This window comes from Cataglyphis hispanica, chromosome 23, assembly GCF_021464435.1.
Source record: "Cataglyphis hispanica isolate Lineage 1 chromosome 23, ULB_Chis1_1.0, whole genome shotgun sequence".
NCBI lineage: Eukaryota > Metazoa > Arthropoda > Insecta > Hymenoptera > Formicidae > Cataglyphis > Cataglyphis hispanica.
Window position 1 is genome coordinate 3822629 of NC_065976.1, and position 19623 is coordinate 3842251.

Sequence of the window (19623 nt, forward strand, 5' to 3'; positions counted from 1 at the left end):
TTCTTCGAACTTGAATCATACGTGTTATATGTATACGAATAACTCAATGTTCAAACGAAATCTCGATTTGAATGAAATTAATTATCTCTCACAACGACTTCCGTTAGAATTTTAATAGGTTTATGAAGATTACAAATATTTATTTTTCACTATAAAGGAAATATGCTTTTTTTATACATATATACATACTTCGTACATATCTTTGAAGCAAATTTTCTTATCTATATTTGTAATTTGCAATCGTTTTTACATTACAGGATAACAGAAAAACTTTTTTTTTTCTATATCTCATACGCAATACGCTACGCAAAGCATGTTGTTTGTCGAAGCACCCAGTGGAGAATAGCATCTTCGCCACCGACCACTGACTGAGCTCGCAGAGCGCCGCGTTTTCTCTCCCCACCACCGGTCCTGCAACCAATCACCGTCGAGTTGTCTGTACGCTGGGTCTATAAAAGCAGGCGGAAGGCACCCTACCGGCACTATTCTGCTGACCAGCGTGTTGATACCTATTGGATCGCATAATGGCTCGTACGAAACAAACTGCCCGTAAATCTACCGGAGGCAAGGCTCCGCGAAAACAGCTGGCGACCAAGGCGGCGCGCAAGAGTGCGCCTGCCACAGGTGGCGTGAAGAAGCCTCATCGTTACAGGCCCGGTACCGTGGCTCTTCGTGAGATTCGTCGCTACCAGAAGAGCACTGAACTGCTGATTCGTAAATTGCCGTTCCAGCGTCTCGTTCGTGAGATTGCGCAGGACTTTAAGACCGATCTTCGTTTCCAAAGCTCTGCTGTTATGGCGTTGCAGGAGGCTAGCGAGGCGTATCTCGTCGGTCTCTTCGAAGACACTAACCTGTGCGCCATTCACGCCAAACGAGTCACCATCATGCCTAAAGATATCCAACTGGCACGTCGTATTCGTGGAGAGCGTGCTTAAAAATTTTAACACCGGCCCTTTTCAGGGCCACCAATCGATTATTCGAAGGATCATATCTCAGTTTCGCTTGAATATTTTTTTTATTTCATGAATATTTCTGCAGTATTTCATTATTAGTTTAAATTTTTAAATGACAGAACCCCTTGCATTTTTTTATGAAATATTTAATCGCTACAAAATTTAACAATTTTTTAAAAAAATATTCAATTAAAGAGAAAAAAGTATTTAAAATTGGTTTATAAAATAAATGATATTTGTATGTGAATAATCTTTGTTCTTTACTGCCCTCAATGTTTTAGAGAAACACATTTATTAAGGATGTATGTGACATATATCGAAATGTTAACAAAAGCATTAAAATTTCATAGATTATTCTACTATTTCTTCTGAATATTTGTGCAAAAACTAAGCACAATTCTCTTAATGGTTTGAAAGTTATTTAAATTTGAAGTTACTATTGATTCTTATGGAAAATCGCTTATGTAGCACTTATTGACAAATTTGACAAAGAAAAAATACCAATAAAATAAAATTTTTCACATATATTAAGGAAATTCTAATAAATATTTGTGCAAAATTTGATTTAGCTCCACTAATTCGTTTAAAAGTTATTTATTAAAAATTGTAGAAAAATATTATCTGTCTCTTTTTCTCTTTCTGCAAATTATTCGTTTTTCATTGTTTTTCGCAGTTGATTTCAGAGGATATTCATGATCAAAAGTTTTTGCCATAAATTAGGAAAAATATTAATTACAACTATTTTCTTTTACGAAGACATCAAAATCCATATTATTTTGTGATACTTTAATTTTTTTCGTAACGCGAATTTTTTTTTAATTTTTTAAACAGTATAAACGTAAGAAACATTTTTTTTTTTAATTTTGACAAAATTTTGTTACTATTGTACATCCAGAACATCCTAATATTTTTACAAATGATATTTATTACCGTATTAAATAAAAATACTGATTTAATATATATATATATATATATATATATATATATATATTATTTATTTATTTATTACATATTAAAAATTCTTATTTAATTCTAATAATTTTGAATCTTGATATGTAAGATAATCGTACACGTCATTATTGATTGCAGACTGTTTTATCTGTAGAGTGTCATTCGAGGCTTCTAACCTTCTCATAACCTACAAAGAATTTGTAGAAATTTTTAATCATTTAATTACTTCATACACGTGTTTCAATGTTTATTAACTTTACTTGAATATGCTTAGGCCAGCTTCAAATATATTACAGTATTGTGTATATGCTGTATATATATGCAGTTATCGATATATTAGTTGTAAATTAAATATTATTTTTTGTAAAGTTAGTATTCTTTTAAAAACAATAGCAATATTAAAATGAAGATAATTGTTTTATAAAGAGAAAAATAGGATAAATTTTGTGAATTCTCTAAATACTCTAAGAGACATTTGTCTTTATTAAGTGCAAAAAGTTTAACTTCCAAAAGTGGAAATTATTTCTTCATTTTATACTTTGTTCCATTGACAAATATCTTTCTCTTTAGATAAATTGCAAATCTGATTTCTTGATATGCAAATATATAGTGAATTGAAACATTAACATCGCAAACAAATACAATTTATCGAGTACTTTTTATTTTTACATGTATAGTTAAACATTTATTCTTTTTAGTAATTTTTTTTATCAATTTTAGTATAAACGAGTAATCTACCCAAATCTTATAAAGAAATTCCCTAGTCCTCCAGATATTCTTTTTGTTCAAAATTTCAGGTAAAAAGAATATTTTAATGTTTTTTATAAATGACTTTTTATCGCACGCGTTTTCTAATGCTTTTTTCTCATACGAAGGAAAAATACAGCTACTTAAATTTTAAGTGCTAGATTTACAAATGTACTGCAAAAAAATTGACTAGTTTGTCAAAATAAAAATTAACTTGTATAAAATTTTTATCATTAAAAAATAAAATAAAGAATATGTATATTGCATATTTAACAGTTTATTATTGAATATATATAAATTGAGAGATATATATTTTAAACACAATTCACATTGTACATTGATTACAGTATAAGAGCAAAATTATTAGAGAATTTTAATAAGAAATTTTTCATAGTTCTAGATTTTGTTTTTTTCAGGGAATGAACACTCCAATGATACATCATATAATTTACTTTATATTAATGGGAAAGGAAATATGTAGCGAATAGAAATTGTACCAAACGTTTGAGTCATTTGTGGCCCTGAAAAGGGCCGATTGATAATGTTGTAGCGATCCACAGTTCTTAACCTCCAAAACCGTACAGAGTTCTGCCTTGTCGTTTCAGGGCGTATACGACATCCATGGCAGTTACGGTCTTCCTCTTGGCGTGCTCAGTGTAGGTGACAGCATCGCGGATCACGTTCTCGAGGAACACCTTCAAGACACCGCGAGTTTCTTCGTAGATTAAGCCGGAAATACGCTTCACACCGCCACGTCGCGCCAAACGACGAATGGCCGGCTTGGTGATACCCTGGATGTTATCACGAAGAACCTTCCTGTGCCGCTTCGCACCTCCTTTTCCCAATCCCTTTCCTCCCTTACCACGACCAGTCATCTTGAGATTCTATGTATGATCAAAGTACACACAGACGAAAGAACAGATCGAATGACGATGGGGTCCTTCCGCAGCGCCCTTTTATAGTGGACGGATCTAGCTCCTCCCCTCCACGTCGACGTTGACCAATCAGAGCGCTCCTTTTGTTCCTTAACTGACGTACAGTACATGTTGCACACTAGACGATAAAGAATTATTTTTTATGATAATATTTGAGTCAATCAATATGAAACAATTGTCAACGATATATATAAAAATATAATTTACATTCTTATTAATAAAGAAATTGCTAAAGCTTTTTATTTGTTTAGAGGAAAAGAAAGAAAGAGTAAAAAGATGAGTATTCACTAACTATAAGTATAAAAAATATACATATCTATATTTATTTTCGATAAGCATTGCAAAGTATGAAGAAAAAAATAGAGTATGGAAAATTTCACTTGTCTAATTATAAGTTAGCGTGATATAGTGTATTATGTATACCGGATTATCGCTATGTTTATTCATAAGTCTGATTTTCCCTAAACTCTTCTTGCGTGATAAATTGTAATAAACAGGAAATTGGCATAAATTTAATTACATTATATTAACTAACATTGCATTAATTGCATATAAAATAACGATACTAGTACTCTCTCTCTCATAGAATCTTCAAAAAATTTAACAGTCACTGTTTGATATTTATTATATATATATATATATATAATGAGATATAATTTTATCTTACTATAATGCATTAATATAAAACTGTAATTAAAATAATATTCTCCATAATTCTACTGGATGGGAAAAGAATTTTACAGCGATACAACGTGCATCATTTGACAGCTCGAGTGTCGACCAATGGCACTGCAGCTGAGCAGGAGTCAGCGTGCTCGCAGGTGATTGGTGCGCTCCAACTGCCGCTTGTCGCTATATAAGCGCGCGTGTAGGGGATCGTGAAAATCATTCCGTCTCTGAGCTCGCTTCGATACAGGCGTACGAAGGATCGACTATGCCACCGAAAGCTAGCGGTAAGGCCGTGAAGAAGGCCGGGAAGGCGCAGAAGAACATCAGCAAAACCGATAAAAAGAAGAAGAGGAAGAGGAAGGAGAGCTATGCTATCTACATCTATAAGGTGTTGAAGCAGGTTCATCCCGACACTGGGATCTCCAGCAAGGCTATGAGCATCATGAACAGCTTTGTTAACGATGTCTTCGAGCGCATCGCGGCCGAAGCGTCGCGATTGGCTCATTACAACAAACGTTCCACGATTACATCTCGTGAGATTCAAACTGCTGTAAGGCTCCTTCTGCCCGGCGAGTTGGCTAAGCACGCTGTTAGCGAAGGAACAAAGGCGGTCACCAAGTACACCAGTTCAAAGTGAACGTATTGCGTAAACGGCCCTTTTCAGGGCCAACAATAATATAACATTGGAAGTTGTCGTATCGTGAAAATTGCCCTTTGATTTGCTAACAAAATATCTGTAAAAGAAGAATTTCATTTTTTGATAACATATTAATGCAAAATCGATTAAAATTGCTTTCTAATATTTTATTTTTTTCTGCCCTTTCGATGCTTTTGAGAATCTTATTTACTATTTTTTTTTTTAAATGATAAAATTAATTCTGAAAATATTAGTATACAAGTTGTATAAAAGAATAGAGTATCATTAGTATTTTTTTAATAATCATTACGAAAGAAATGCAAGTATGAATAATATGAATATGTGATAAATAAAATGGAAAGCTTTAATATATTTATATAAGTAAATTTTGTATAAATTTTAACACATATTGGACATAATTAAAAAATTTTAATATCAGTTTTTCATATCCTAAATTTGAAACAACGTATATTATATTTATAGTAAAAAAAAGTAGAAAGGTTTTTAGTCCATTTATAATTTTTCAATACGTTTATAAAATAATTTTAATATTACATTCTCTGTCAATGTTTTCTATTTTATTTGTTAAATATATTCGCTTACAAGGCGATCTCTCAGGTAATTTCCGGTTCATAATTAAATGTGCCTTCGAAATCGATCGATACTTGGGGATAAGCAGAATTAACGGTAATGTGTGCCATGTGTATATTTTTCAAAAAACTTACGTAAACATTTTTATATTAAAAGCATATAATATAAATATTGCAAATATAATTATAGCTTTAAGTGATAAAATTTCGATCATACATATATAAAAAGTTGTCGGAGTGTATAATAAGATACATGCTTCATAGAGGTTATGTTTTTATTTGTGCAAGGACAGAGTGCTTTTTATTTGTGTAAGAATATTTCTCTCGTTACGATATATTCAGTCAACTTCTTTGTTTCTCGTGATGTTCCATCGCTTGTAAAAAAAAATTAAAATTTTAATTTAACTGTTTAATAATAATCCATATTAATAAAACGGATTCTGAATATAACGGAAAGATCGTAGGCTATTCTTAACCTTAAAAAAATGTCCGACGACGAGGATCTGGTTTATGTAAAGAAACAGAAGACCGTTCATTATGGCTCCCTGGAAGAGGCGGAACGTGCACGGCTTGCAGCTTTGCAAGTTGCTATCGAAACCACAGACGAGGAGAAAGATATTACAAATGCGAATGATATCATCAGTGCTTCCAACTTGGCTGGCAATGTGCACATTTCAAACGAGTATATGGAACTGGAGGATGAAATGTCCAAAGATCGTCAGGCATTGCTGGAAGAATTTGAACGTAGGAAAAAGGCCAGACAGATTAATGTTTCTACGGATGATTCCGAGGTGAAGAAACACTTGAGACAATTGGGTGAACCAATTTGTCTCTTTGGCGAAGGTCCTGCGGATAGAAGAACAAGATTAAGAGAATTGTTAGCCAGTGTAGGAGAGGACGCTATAAAAAAGAAGCACGAAGAAGAGGAGAAGCCACTTCATACAGTTGAAAAGGATACGGAGACAACTTGGTATCATGAGGGCCCAGAATCTTTGCGAATTGCACGATCGTGGATAGCATGTGAGTTGTTTTAATTTTCTCTAAAAAAATTAAAATGTATAAACTGTGCTATATTATTATTTATAGATTTTATAAACATTATACAACTTATATATTTATATATTTACAGCATATTCATTGCCCAGAGCAAAGGCGCGATTGAACGAGGCGAGAAAAGATTTAGAATTACCAACTGCGACTCGTACAGCGAAGAGACAAGAACTTTTGAAGAAGTTGCAAGCATTGAGCGGTTATCGCTCTCAATTCGCGGACACGAGGCCGATTTCTTTTTGCCAGTTTAGCCCTAATTCAAAGATTCTTGCTACTGCATCATGGTCTGGCTTGTGCAAATTATGGTCTGTACCTGACTGTACTCTGTTGCGCACTTTAAAAGGACATACTTGTAATGTTGGCTGTATTGTTTTTCATCCAAAAGCTACGATAACCGAAGATGTGATAGGTGATAATGCAGGACAGACTTGCATGCTGGCATCTTGCGCAGCAGATGGTATGTATATTGTAATAAATTACATAAAAGATTATCAGATAAGAGAGACGTTTTATTGATATAAATATTACAATTAGGTACTGTGAAACTGTGGAGCGGAGGAAATGGCAAAGAACCACTGGCGGAAGTAGAAGGACACGAGCCTCATAGAGTTTCCAGGATAGCGTTTCATCCGTCCGGACGATTTCTTGGCACGTGTTGCTACGACGCATCTTGGCGATTGTGGGATTTAGAGCAGCAAGCAGAGGTACTTCATCAAGAAGGTCACTCTAGAGCTGTACATTGTATTAGGTATATTTTCTCTTATATATGATTGACTTAATTGATTTTTCTTGTATATCAAATCGATCTTTATTATATATTTTTATTTAGTTTTCAGTGCGACGGAAGCGTTTGCGCTACAGGCAGTCACGATTCTTTCGGTAGGGTATGGGATTTGCGTACCGGTAGATGCATAATGTTTATGGAGGGTCATCTAACATCCATCTATGGTGTCGATTTCTCGCCGAATGGTTTTCATATAGCGACGGCGAGTGAGGATAACACTTGCAAGATATGGGACTTGCGAAAGAGGACCTGCATATACACTATACCGGCGCATACCAACTTATTGTCCGATGTGAAATACCAGAGAATAGAAGGACAATATTTAGTTACCGCATCTTACGACAACACAGCCAAAATCTGGTCCAATAAAACGTGGCAACCGCTCAAGGTGTTACCAGGTCATGATGGAAAAGTCATGTCCGTCGATGTGTCTCCCGATCATAAGTATATCGCGACCACTTCGTACGATAGAACTTTTAGATTATGGGCTCCAGAATAAATCGACTGAGAGAATTCTCCTCCTAAGATTGTGTCAAGTAGTTTATAAAAATCTATTTTGGCGTTTCTTATTAATATAATGTAACGAAGTATAATATAATATACTTATATAAAACAAAATCATTTTATTTATTGAGCATTTAATTATAGCAATTTTGTGGAATTCACTTTGCACTCATTCATTGTGTAATCATACAATTTTGTATACAATAGTTTTAATAAAAATTAATTTTTTTAGAAAAGTAATAATATATTGCTTATGTTGGGAAAACTTTATTTTCACTTGTAAATATGCAACATACTTGAAATTACAATTGGAAATATTCTTGACGCTTGTACTGCGCATTTCAAAAATATGTCTGCCGTGAAATAGGTCTTATAATCGCGTATAAACTTTTGACGTTATTTATAACTGGGGCAGCTGCCCGTTCAATAGGAGCACTGTCGATGTTTATACCGTCCTCGACAGAGTCACGAACATGTTAACTACAGAATCCGAACTCTCATGCCGAGGTTTGTAGAGTACATTTCAAGACGAGAGTATCAAAAGAGGAAGACTTCGCGCGCTACTCTTATGTTATTAACAAACTTTCAATGAAATTCTGAAACAGCATCCTTTAAAACTTTCATTGTAGATTTTACGCTGTTATACCGACAAAATTTCTCTTTGAGAAATGTAATTCACTTTTTCTTTATTTTCAAATTGCATTCAAGTTTTGATATTTCACAGAATATGTTTATCTATAAAAATAAAATATAACATATTTTTTAAAGAAATTAAAATAATTATAATAATTTATTAAATGTCAATTTATTAATATCAGGAAGGAAAGGAGTCTAAGATTTATTATCTTAAAAGAGACTAGTAATTACATTTATATTTTAAATGATATAACTACATATTCTTATTGTGTTATATTTTTCTTGTCAATAAGCGATACCGACACAATTAAAATTTCAATTTTGATTACTGATACATTATGTATCGGCAGTAATCGGAAAAAAGTTATAATTTTTATTTTTGATTTAAATATAGCTATAGTCCATTATGTGGTATTCTGATTTATATGTATTATATTTTTCAACATTTGATATATGTATATCGTACTTTTCCCAAAAAGAATGTCCTGTGATATAATCCTGTAGTATAATCAGATTATAAATTATGACAGAAGCGAGAAATTAAATGCAATTTTTTGTCTTGCACTATAAACATTTTTTATATATAAATACATTTCAAAAAATAAATTAGTTTTTTTATATTATCATTGTAACATTCGATAATATTGGTAAGATATACCCAAGATTTTTTGTTATTCTACATATTAACAAATACACACTTGATATCTTAATTTATGTGTGCCTTTAGAAAAATAATAGACAGTTTTTATTTTATAGATATTTGTTAATCTTTAACAATATATCTATCTAAACGGCATATTAGAAAAAAGAAACTAATTTATTTTGACATTTTTTCGCAATAGAAAATTTGTATGATGTCTCACTTCATAATTTGATATGGCCAGTGACGGCCAGAAAATGTTAAAAAAATTATTTTTTGTATCATCTAACAATCTCGAGATAACAAAGCGATCTCGAGATAACAAAAAAGCGATCGAGTCACGCTGATTCGGTAAGAGGTAAAGGTTGATGAAGGTAGGTTCCACTGCCTCCTTCAGCAAAATCCGCCACCACGTGTCCATCCCCTTTCAAAATCCACTTCGTCGTCAATAATCCGTCCACCCCAACCGGACCGCGTGCATGGATACGTGTCGTCGAAATACCGACCTTTAAAGAAATATGAAAAGGTGAAAAATTATGTCATTTATAATTTGCAACTCATATACATGAGCGCAAGATATATTTTGTAAGAACATATATTAGAGAAATTGTACGGTTCACATTATAAAAAGAGCACGATTTCATGATAAACTTGGCGATAAATGCGAATTAAAACTGTATTTATTATTAATAAAATTTTTTAATTTTTAATTAAAATTTTCTCAATTAGAAAATATCTCACCTCTGCTCCAAGACCGAATCTGTAGCCGTCCGCAAACCTAGTGCTGGCATTGTGGAACACACACGCACTGTCCACCTCCCTCTGGAAGTGCGTGGCTGTGTTAGGGTCCTCGGTCACAATGACATCGGTATGATTGCTGCCGTATTTATGAATGTGGTTGATAGCGTCATCGATGTCGGAGACCACCTCTATGGTGCATTCGAGTGAGCCATACTCGGTTCGCATGCTTTTGGCGGCAGGTGGACCGAAAGTCAATAGCTCTCTTATCTTTGGGCCAGAATTGATTTTCACCTGAAAGGTGTACTTGTATGTAACGTGACGTAAAGTTTTGATCGTCATGACAAGAAAAGAGTATTGATTGAAAGAGCAAATAATTTGTGAAAAAATATTAGATTAGAATTAATGTAAATTAATAAAATGCATTAATATATGTGTCATGAAAATTCATAAGACGCGTAATTTTTTTTTTTTTTTTTTACGAGAGGAAAAGAATCTCTTTTCTGCTTCGTGCCGAAGAAGCCAATATATAAATACTTCTCGGCGTAACTTGAGTAGAAACTTTTGACTTTTTACGATATCCCAGCGAAAGTCTTGCGACAAAACTTTTATCTACAAACGCGAAGTTGCAGCAGCGCGGCACGAAACAGGGAGAAAGTAAAAAACATTGCCCTTAATTCTTAATCTCCTTTAAATTGCGGAGTTACTACCGGCAGATCCTTTTGATTTAATCAAAAAAAAGATTCTTTTCAAAAAAACTAAGAGCTAAAAGTTAGAAATTAATCGTTCCGAAATAAATAATATTAGATTTTTTTTCTTTTTTATATATCATTGCAGGATATAAAACTAACTCACTTCTTCTTTGTGTAGCATGTTGCATACGTCATTAAAGAAGTTGCCGCTCATGAGACTCTCGTGTATCAGCAAGGTCTCCATCGCATTGCACGCGGCCGGATAATCGCACTTGGAGTCCCTGATGATCTTCAAAGCCTTCGCCAGATCCGCGTCCTTGTCAACATAAACATGACAGACACCCTCGGCGTGTCCCAGCACGGGTATGTGCTTGGATTGCTCCTGGATCGTGCGGACGAGATCCGAGCTACCGCGAGGTATGATGAGATCAATGTGCTTCTCCATCGAGAGAAGATCACCCACGTCCTCCCTCGTAGACACGAGCGAAATAGCGTTGGAGGCGTCGAATTTTTCGAGCGCTTCCTTCACCAGCTTCATCAGGTACCTGTTGCTATGAGCGGCCTCCTTGCCACCTTTCAGAAGGAGTCCGTTGGCGCTGGACATGGCCAAAGCGGCCACCTGGGGCAGACTGTCCGGTCTGGACTCGAAGATCACCAGCAGCACGCCGATGGGCACCGTTATCTGCTGCAATTCCAGGCCCTCGGCCAGTTTCGTTCTACGTAGCACACGACCCACGTTGTTGAGCGAATCTTCCGCGATCTGGTGCAGACCGGAACTCAGGGACTTGAGTTTCGCCGACGTCAGGGACAGACGCGAGAGCAGCGCCTTGGCGAGGTTCTTCTTGCTCGCGGCTTCCAGATCCAGCGCGTTCGCCGCGAGGATGTCGGATTGTCTCGACTCCAACAAGTCCGCTAGAGTTTTGATACATTCGGCACGTTCCTCCGGGCGTAACGCCTGCAATACTCTACTGCCGAGGCGAGCTGCAATTTTATTCGCGAGTTTATGAATGCGAAATTGTCCAGCCGCTATCAATGATAGACAATAAATCGTGACTTAATATGCGAGTGGGATTTCGAAGTAGATTAGTCTTTCTTTTAGAATCCGCGATCGTGATATTCAAATATTTTTTTTTTTTTATCTGCCATGCGCGTTTCTGATGACGATTTTGTTTTATAAAATCTCAAATGTGGTGCGTGTCATAATAATATTCTGGTACAGTATGAATAAACATATAGCGAATAAATAAAACTTTTAATGCCGAAAGAGGATTAGCAATATATGCAAAGCATTCGGCTAGTGGTTACATTTATTCCGGAGTTATATGTGCGCTAATGCAGCCAGCATTTCGATAGCTTACCGCGCATTTTAGAGATAAATCATTATAAAGTAAAACTTAAACTAGTAAAACTAATAAACATTAATTACACAAAGCGGAGAGATTATAATCAGGCAACGAACTACGCAACACCGAGAAAACTTATTACGGAAATTGTCTGTCTGTATGTATTATACATATTGTATGTATTATAAAATCCTCTCGAAATTCCTCTCCATCAAGGAAATTTTAACATTTAAAAGTTACCATTTTCAGCGATCACCTCGATGGGAGTGGTCGAGACGGCGGTCTGCGTGAAAAACGTTCCGATTTTTCTGCCGGTTATGATACTCTTAATGGCTTTTTCTTGGGTGCCCTTGCAGATGACAACCGCGACGCCGCGATCCATCGCCCAGAGAGCGGCGTTGACCTTGGAGCTCATGCCGCCGGTGCCCACCTTCGACTTCTCCCCGAACTTGATGGTACTTCTATGATCGGAGCTGAAGGTGTGCAGCATCTTCGCGCCGTCCTGCCAAGGCGGCAGGTTGTAGATCCCATCGACGTCGGTCATGAGAACCAGCAGGTCCGCCTGAATCTCGGCCGCCAACATCGCCGCCAGGGAATCGTTGTCCTTGAGGGATATACCTCGTCTACCACTACCGCCGGCGACTTCGTCATCGATATGCGGCGGCTGCGACACCGCGTCGTTCGTATTGATGATCGGCACGATGTTCAGGCTGATCAGCTCGCTCAAGGTGCTGAAGAGGTTCTTACGGGTCTCCTCGTTGTAAAAGTCGGGCTTGGTCACCAGCACCTGGGCGATCTTGACTCCGTATTGCGCGAACATCGCGTCGTAGAGGGACATGAGACCCGACTGGCCCACCGCAGCGGCCGCTCTGGGTTCCAGCATGGTTCCTTCAATACAGAATCGAGTAAGACGCTTTACTTCGGAGGAGAAGATGTCTCGAGGGGAAAACAGGGAGTCGTGACTTGCGGCGCGACGAGGATCGTTTTTGGAATATATTTAAAGATTGCTTTTGGGGAGACTTGACGCTACGTCAAGAGAATAGTAAACGACAGATAACTGAATAAGGTAGATTGAAGAGAATTGTTTACTGACGCACGCTTTGATAGGAAGATCTATACTCGACGTGATTTCTCGGACAAATAGAATCCCGCAGGAATTCGTAGCCGGGTAGAGCTGTTGGCTCAACCCATATAGACAGACCGAATATTGCCGACTTGACAGGTTGCCTGGACGGATATTCGGAGCTGCTGTCGAAACATTGACATCTTCCATTTAGGTGCTTCGTCGGAGTTAAAAATTTACGAACAATCGATTGCATCCTGGGATCCAGACTTTTTTAAATTTATTCAAAAGAAAGAATGACTCTTCAATGGTTAGACGGTATGCTTTTTACTTGCGCTCAAGACTGTATATTTCACATTTTTCTTTAATAATTATAATTAATTCTTTAATAACTGATTGAAAAAATAATAAAATGTAAAGTCGGAGAATGATTTGCTATTATTTTTTTCTTTGAACGTGTTATTACCATATTAAATTAATGAATCATTAGTAAAAAATAATCCTGATTATAATATCAATAAAAGAATTTTTGTTCGCATTATATCAATAAAGAGAAAATTTTATTTCAAATTAAAAATACTATTATCTTCACAAAATCGATTTATATTAAATATTGCCACGAAAAGTATTCGTTTTTCCATATATAAATAATTAATTTTTTATATCGCATCTTATCTACAATGACATTTTATTACATCTCTCATTTTTTTTTTTTTTCAATTAATATTTCTTATTTTTACAAGTAGATCAATAACGAATAAAAATCTTTTTCGATGTCAGCATGCATTAAAGCTAATGCATTATATGTATGTAATATCAAATAATCTCTACTATTATGCTGTTATCATCGCATTAATGCTGTTTGAAAAAGCTATTTTATAACAACGTTACATGTCATAAAATATAAAAAATGATCTGTTTCTATTTCAGGCGAACCATACTGACAGTAATACGTAGTTAAAGTTATATGCGTGCTGTATATTTTATCCTGTGCTATTGATTTATACCTCCGGCGAAAATTGCATGGATAATTATTATATATTTTTAAAATTCACGGCGCATAATTTCTTTATACATGATCCGCGGCATATATCCGATCTTAATTAGAATTACGAGAGCGCTATTAGAAACGTTATTCGACCGGAAATCTTTCAAAGGGTATTAACGCAAATTACCGCTTCGCTACAAGATCATCATATTCCGGGTTCAATTATGTTAATCGCGGTTCAGCTGCGTTCGGTTCGTATTTACATACGAACTTCGCCTCTTACCTTCCGTCGCGCATGAAGGTATTAATTAAAGCGTACGTCTCTATTGAATCGCATTCTTGATATTGCCTTTGATGTAGACGAAGAAGAGTATGTGAAACCTGGCATAGGAATATAATATATACCGTGCTAATTATCGCGCTCAACACTGAACGTATCTTGTGGAAGCAACCAAGGACGGTTTATTACTTACGAAATAGGTCAAGTTGAATTTAGGGACTTGTGATCAATAGCCTTTGAGCACGGGAATCTGTAGCGTCTAGATAGATGGAATGTGTTCTTATATGATTATGATTCAGCATCATATCAAACTGCCGATGAAATTGAAAAAATATAGACGTAAGGGAAAATTATTGTCCCGAACCAATCTATCCAAATAGGATAGAATCCTCTATATAATTATTTTTCGTATTATAAAAAAATATATTATATAAAATATTATATTATATATATATTTTTTATTTTCTTTCAAAATTTTATATAACATATTTTTTTATAATACGAAAAATAATTATATAGAGGATTCTATCCTATTTGGATAAATACACAATATATATAACAAAAAATTAAATATCTTTAATATAATAATATAATTAATGTATAATTATTTATATATGTTTATATGCAAGAGAGTAATTATATCTTATAAAGTTCCACTGGCGAGGAATGAAGATATCGATTAATGTAAATAAAATCTCGAGAAAGGGATGAGAGAGAGAGAGAGAAATAGGGAAGATGTACCTGCGTGTTCCCGTGTGTGATCCGTAGGACTGAGGGTCTCTCTCATCGACATAGACATTAAAAGCTCCTGAGTGAGCTTCTGCTTGCCAAAGGCAACCGCACCGCTGGTCACCATGATGCACTCGCGTCCGTCGATCTGGCACTCGGCTACCTGCTCCACGATAGATGCGAGACGACCGAGAGCCAGGCCGTGCTCGTCCTCCCGCGTTATAACAGCGCTGCCGAGCTTGATGACTAGTCGACGGGCGTACTGTAATTCGGAGCGCTCCGTAAAGGTCTGCTGGCTGCGTGGCTTCTCCGAGGTTTGCAGCTGTCTTCGCACGTACTTTTGCGACGCATCTTTAACCATCTTGAAAAATCGTTTACAGGTCAGAGATAAAATCGCAAAAAAAAAAAAAATGAGAAAAATGATTACAAGAAAATGAAGTAAAGCTTCGAATGAATTATCTGTCACATTTCACAACAGATCTGTCATATTAAATATCCGACAAATGTTTATTAAATAAATATATTACTGAATTATTAAATTTAATATTCATGCAAAAGGATTTGGGCAATATTGAAGGAGAGTTTCTGAATCTTTGCAAGAAGTTATGAATTTATAACGGTACACGTAGACGCAAGTAGAATTTAATATCTGTATTGGAGCGAAGCAATCTGCTCTCTCTCTCTCTCTCTCATGTTTATACAAGTGGATCGTTTATTTCAATATATTTATATATACCATAAATCTTTAACAGAATTCTGAGTTACTTCGCGAGAGAATATTAAAAATTATATTGCTACTTTGTGAGCCAACTGGTCTTTCTTTTTCCAATCGTTTTATATCAAGCAAGATAAATGACGTGTAGGATTTTATTTTTTTTCCACCTGCTATTTGAGCGTAGAATTATCGTCGTGTCTTATCTCTGTACTTCAGGATGCTACTAATTAATTGTCTGTAAAATGTTTTCACATGCAATATATACAATCTAAAATAAATTTTATTTTGGACACTTTATATATATCTTTTATGATATTACGAACCCAAATTTTAATTAATTCAAGAACTTTGTTGAATTGAATGTTGAAGCTTATCGTAGTTGTATCTCCTTAAGAAACAGATATATTTGATAGACTTATCATACGTTATCCAAAAGTTTTTACGATAGGATTAATTAAGATATATACAGGGTGGTCCACTTAAATCGAGCATCTTAAATATCTCACTTGTTTTTGATGATACAAAAAAATATCTAAGAAAAAAGTCGCATCATTCAAAGAAACAATTATGGTGACAAAAAAAGATTTTTTCAAGATTATTTTTTAAAAGATTTGAAGATCAAGAAATGACATTTTTTTCTATCATCATAATTGCTCTCTCGAATGATGCAATTTTTTCTTAAACATTTTTTCGTATCGTCAAAAACAAGTGAGATATTCAAGATGCTCGATTTAAATGGATCACTCTGTATTGAAATTTATTTCAGTATCTTTTTCTCACATCGTGTGATCGTGCGCGTGCACAACAAAATAATTTTACACATTATTAAGTTATTTTAATAAATTTATCGTATATTAACCAGTGATAATGTTCGTATCAGAAATATCTATCGATCTTTATGATCTAGCTGTGTCGCGTTTCGTATCATTTATTTTCTTGCCACTCGAATATAGTTGATAAGGCGAAATTAATTTGATAGTATATATGGACAAGAGAAAGGTGACAACCGAGATCGTTTATGCATTTTTCGCGTTCAGACAAAACGTCATTTCTCTATAACAAATACAATTTCGGATTACTCGTGACACAAGCTTCGGCTTTCGCAATCGTTTTCCGTTGTGCGATTACTGATTGCGCATTGTAAATCATATCGTAACCCTCTTATCTTTCCTCCGAGAAAAAGAGAGAGAGAGAGAGAGAGAGAGAGAGAGAGAGAGAGAGGGAGGGAAAGAAATGTGTTCTATTTTTATTTATCAGTTCTCGGCTGTAGAGAGCTTGGCAGAGTGCATTTTTCCACATGTGCATTTGCCGATACGCAATATTCCATTTACGGAAATTGGTGAGCACACAAACAAACTTTCGCAGAAGTTTTCACATAGTTCCATAATCGTATCACACAGTTGTAGTCAGAAAAATATTCTCATCACAGCAACAATACAAAGGAACAATTGCGTGTCTATAATGAACCGAAAGGAATAATTATGCATTTTATTATTAAGCCTATAGGCAATCAAACAAATTAGATAATTATTATCCTTATTTTAAAAAATTTAATTATATTTATATAGAATCTATATATATCTATTAATTATAAAACAATCTTTTCATTATATTTCCAACCGGAAAAAAGATATTATGCCTCTAATTTATTATTATTATCATCGATTTTGCACACATTATTTAGACTTTTTCTAAACAGAAAAACTTTCCTTGTGATCGATACCCCCGGTATTTACTTTTGCGTGAAATATAATTATTATATGTTGTAGAAAAATTATGATCGGGATGTGGTACGAATATTTTTATCAAACATATTTTTATTTTGCGTTTTTCCAGTTTTTCTTTGTTTCTATCTTTTACAATTGTAATTTTGACAATATATATATTTTATAACGTATCATTCAATAGGATATTATCCAATTTGAATATCTAATTTTGATATATATGATCAATATTTAATTACTCAATATTGATAGTTATCGCCGCGGTGCACGTATTGCATTATCAGCGGTCTGTGTAATGTACTTGCATGACGTATCGATACCTGTATTACAATGCATTTTTTATAAACTATTTGTACATAAATCATATGTATTATATGAATCATTTATCTTTCGAGATAGCTCGAAGCTTGCATACGCGTTTGTCGATAGCGAATGCACAAACTATTAGATACCACGAAGTTTCATTAACAGATAATTGTCTGTTGCACATTTGTATCATTAGTACAATAACAATGGAATTACACGTCGATTTGTATTATATTCTCCTTATCTCGAAATTGCGTCGTATATTTTATGATCTTAAAAAGATGACGGATATATCGGGTGATAATTGACAAAAAAGGGAATGTAGCGGCTAAAAAAGAGCTATATTTAAGAATTTTTTTCCGGTAAATAATTGTGTTTTTTTTTTCAAATCAGGTTATTAACATCACAAAGTATATAGTTTGAATTACTTTTTGTAAAAATTTTCGTTAAAAAATATTAATATTTATAGCTACAATAGTTAATATTGTGAGCCTTAAAAATACGGGCGCATGCGAGGCAACAAAAGCTCTCAAACAAAAAAAAAATACTCAAAAATTTTCTTAAAATATGAGACAATAGCTTCAATTGCACTTGTAGAATTTTCGATTAAATAATTTGTTTTTTTTTGTAGTGTTAAAAAGCAGAAATCAATTTCTCACCAATATTGAGTTCTTTTTTTCAAGAGTTACGCCATTTAAGAAATAATTTTTTTTTTCCATACGTGCAACTGAAGTTTTATATTTTAAGATTTGAAAATATTAGTTTTTTTTTATTTGTTTCAGAGCTTTCGTTTGCTATGCGTGCGCCTGTTTTTTTAAAGTGGCTCACACTATTGGCTATTGTAGCTACAAATATTAATATTTTTTAATTAAAACTTTTTAATTTTTAAAATTTTTAAAACGTTAGTAATTTAAATTATGTACTTTGTGATGTTAATAAAAAAAGTAGTTTACTAGAAAAAAAATCTTTAAACATAGTAATCAATCTATATAAAGTTTGTTAATTAACATCTTCGTGTATATTTCACGTAAGATGACGTTATCACAATTTTCCAGATTTACGGCCGGTCGCACATTCGCCTACAATGTTATCAATGTACCCTCTTCGACGATAAATAAATACGAAAATGCATACAAGTGCAAAGTCACACGTACATATGTATAATACTCTCTACGTACTGTTAGCTGTGACAAACGTAGTTTGGCGAACGACGAAGACAATCTCCGTGATAAATGCCCGTATCGGGCGGTGCTCGCTAATAACAAGATCGAGTACATGATGCGGTCTCTTCTGCAAGGAACACCTTAATCGGTCGTTTGCTACTTGCCGGAAGATCCTCGTCGCTTGCGTTCGATATCACACTTCGATGACGCTCATCGAATACTTCTTGCGACTCTCGATTATCCCGAGAGACATCAGGTCACACACGAGGAGGAATGCTTATTTATCGCGGAAGGCAGATATGAATCACCACCAATTGGGAGAAAAATGTTGATTGCAACGTCGAGTAGTGTGATTGAATTGGCGATTTTTCTGATTGAATCGAAATAGAGAGGGTGATAAAAACAAAAGAAATAAATCACGGAGATGAGATTCGCGATTGATCTCGTACTTTGTCACCGAGACAGAGCGGCCGTAACGATGGTCAACGACACACTACTGCTGTTTTCTACGTAAAATCACTTTGGAAGACATCGTTATCGCGGCTTGATTAGAGACTCTGACGGGTAAACGGAGCGATGAAGCGGAGCAAGTCGGGAGAGGACCAGAGGGAGGAATGTCTTCCGCGGAGATCAAGCATTGACGCAGTCAAGTGACATTGCATATACGTTCGATCTTGCATTATATCGTTTTCGTGACATTTCCCGGTTGCGATCCCTCAAGGCTACGCAAAGTCCGCGCAAGTTTACACGCGTGATAATCGCCTTTGAGCTCGGATAGTCGACGAA

At 34.9% G+C, this 19623-nt stretch overlaps 5 protein-coding genes across 6 annotated transcripts; 3 read left to right on the top strand and 2 right to left on the bottom strand.

Annotated features, from left to right (window-relative positions):
• Positions 1-475: 475 nt before the first annotated feature.
• Positions 476-1142, top strand: LOC126857883 (histone H3). Its single transcript, XM_050607741.1, has one exon. The coding sequence runs from the start codon at positions 525-527 to the stop codon at positions 933-935; it is 411 nt and encodes a 136-aa protein (XP_050463698.1). The 5' UTR covers positions 476-524; the 3' UTR covers positions 936-1142.
• Positions 1143-2935: 1793 nt separating this feature from the next.
• Positions 2936-3571, bottom strand: LOC126857885 (histone H4). The gene has a single exon (XM_050607743.1). The coding sequence runs from the start codon at positions 3524-3526 to the stop codon at positions 3215-3217; it is 312 nt and encodes a 103-aa protein (XP_050463700.1). The 5' UTR covers positions 3527-3571; the 3' UTR covers positions 2936-3214.
• A 915-nt stretch (positions 3572-4486) lies between these two features.
• Positions 4487-5044, top strand: LOC126857884 (histone H2B). Its single transcript, XM_050607742.1, has one exon. It carries the CDS (start codon positions 4521-4523, stop codon positions 4890-4892), a length of 372 nt encoding a protein of 123 aa, XP_050463699.1. The 5' UTR covers positions 4487-4520; the 3' UTR covers positions 4893-5044.
• Positions 5045-5530: 486 nt separating this feature from the next.
• LOC126857828 (U4/U6 small nuclear ribonucleoprotein Prp4) lies at positions 5531-8800 on the top strand. Of its 2 annotated transcripts, XM_050607623.1 has the most exons (5): positions 5531-5579; positions 6001-6502; positions 6612-6989; positions 7067-7280; positions 7362-8800. In XM_050607623.1, exons 2-5 carry the CDS (start codon positions 6169-6171, stop codon positions 7813-7815), a joined length of 1380 nt encoding a protein of 459 aa, XP_050463580.1. In that variant the 5' UTR covers positions 5531-5579; positions 6001-6168; the 3' UTR covers positions 7816-8800. The 2 variants fall into 2 exon arrangements, with proteins under 2 accessions (XP_050463580.1, XP_050463579.1); XM_050607622.1 differs by lacking the exon at positions 5531-5579 and having other exon boundaries at positions 5593-6502.
• Positions 8072-19424, bottom strand: LOC126857812 (delta-1-pyrroline-5-carboxylate synthase). The gene is made up of 6 exons (XM_050607573.1): positions 18853-19424; positions 14942-15290; positions 12110-12757; positions 10690-11507; positions 9838-10128; positions 8072-9602 (listed from the first exon to the last, which is right to left on the bottom strand). Exons 1-6 carry the CDS (start codon positions 18949-18951, stop codon positions 9435-9437), a joined length of 2373 nt encoding a protein of 790 aa, XP_050463530.1. The 5' UTR covers positions 18952-19424; the 3' UTR covers positions 8072-9434.
• Between the last annotated feature and the right edge of the window lie 199 nt (positions 19425-19623).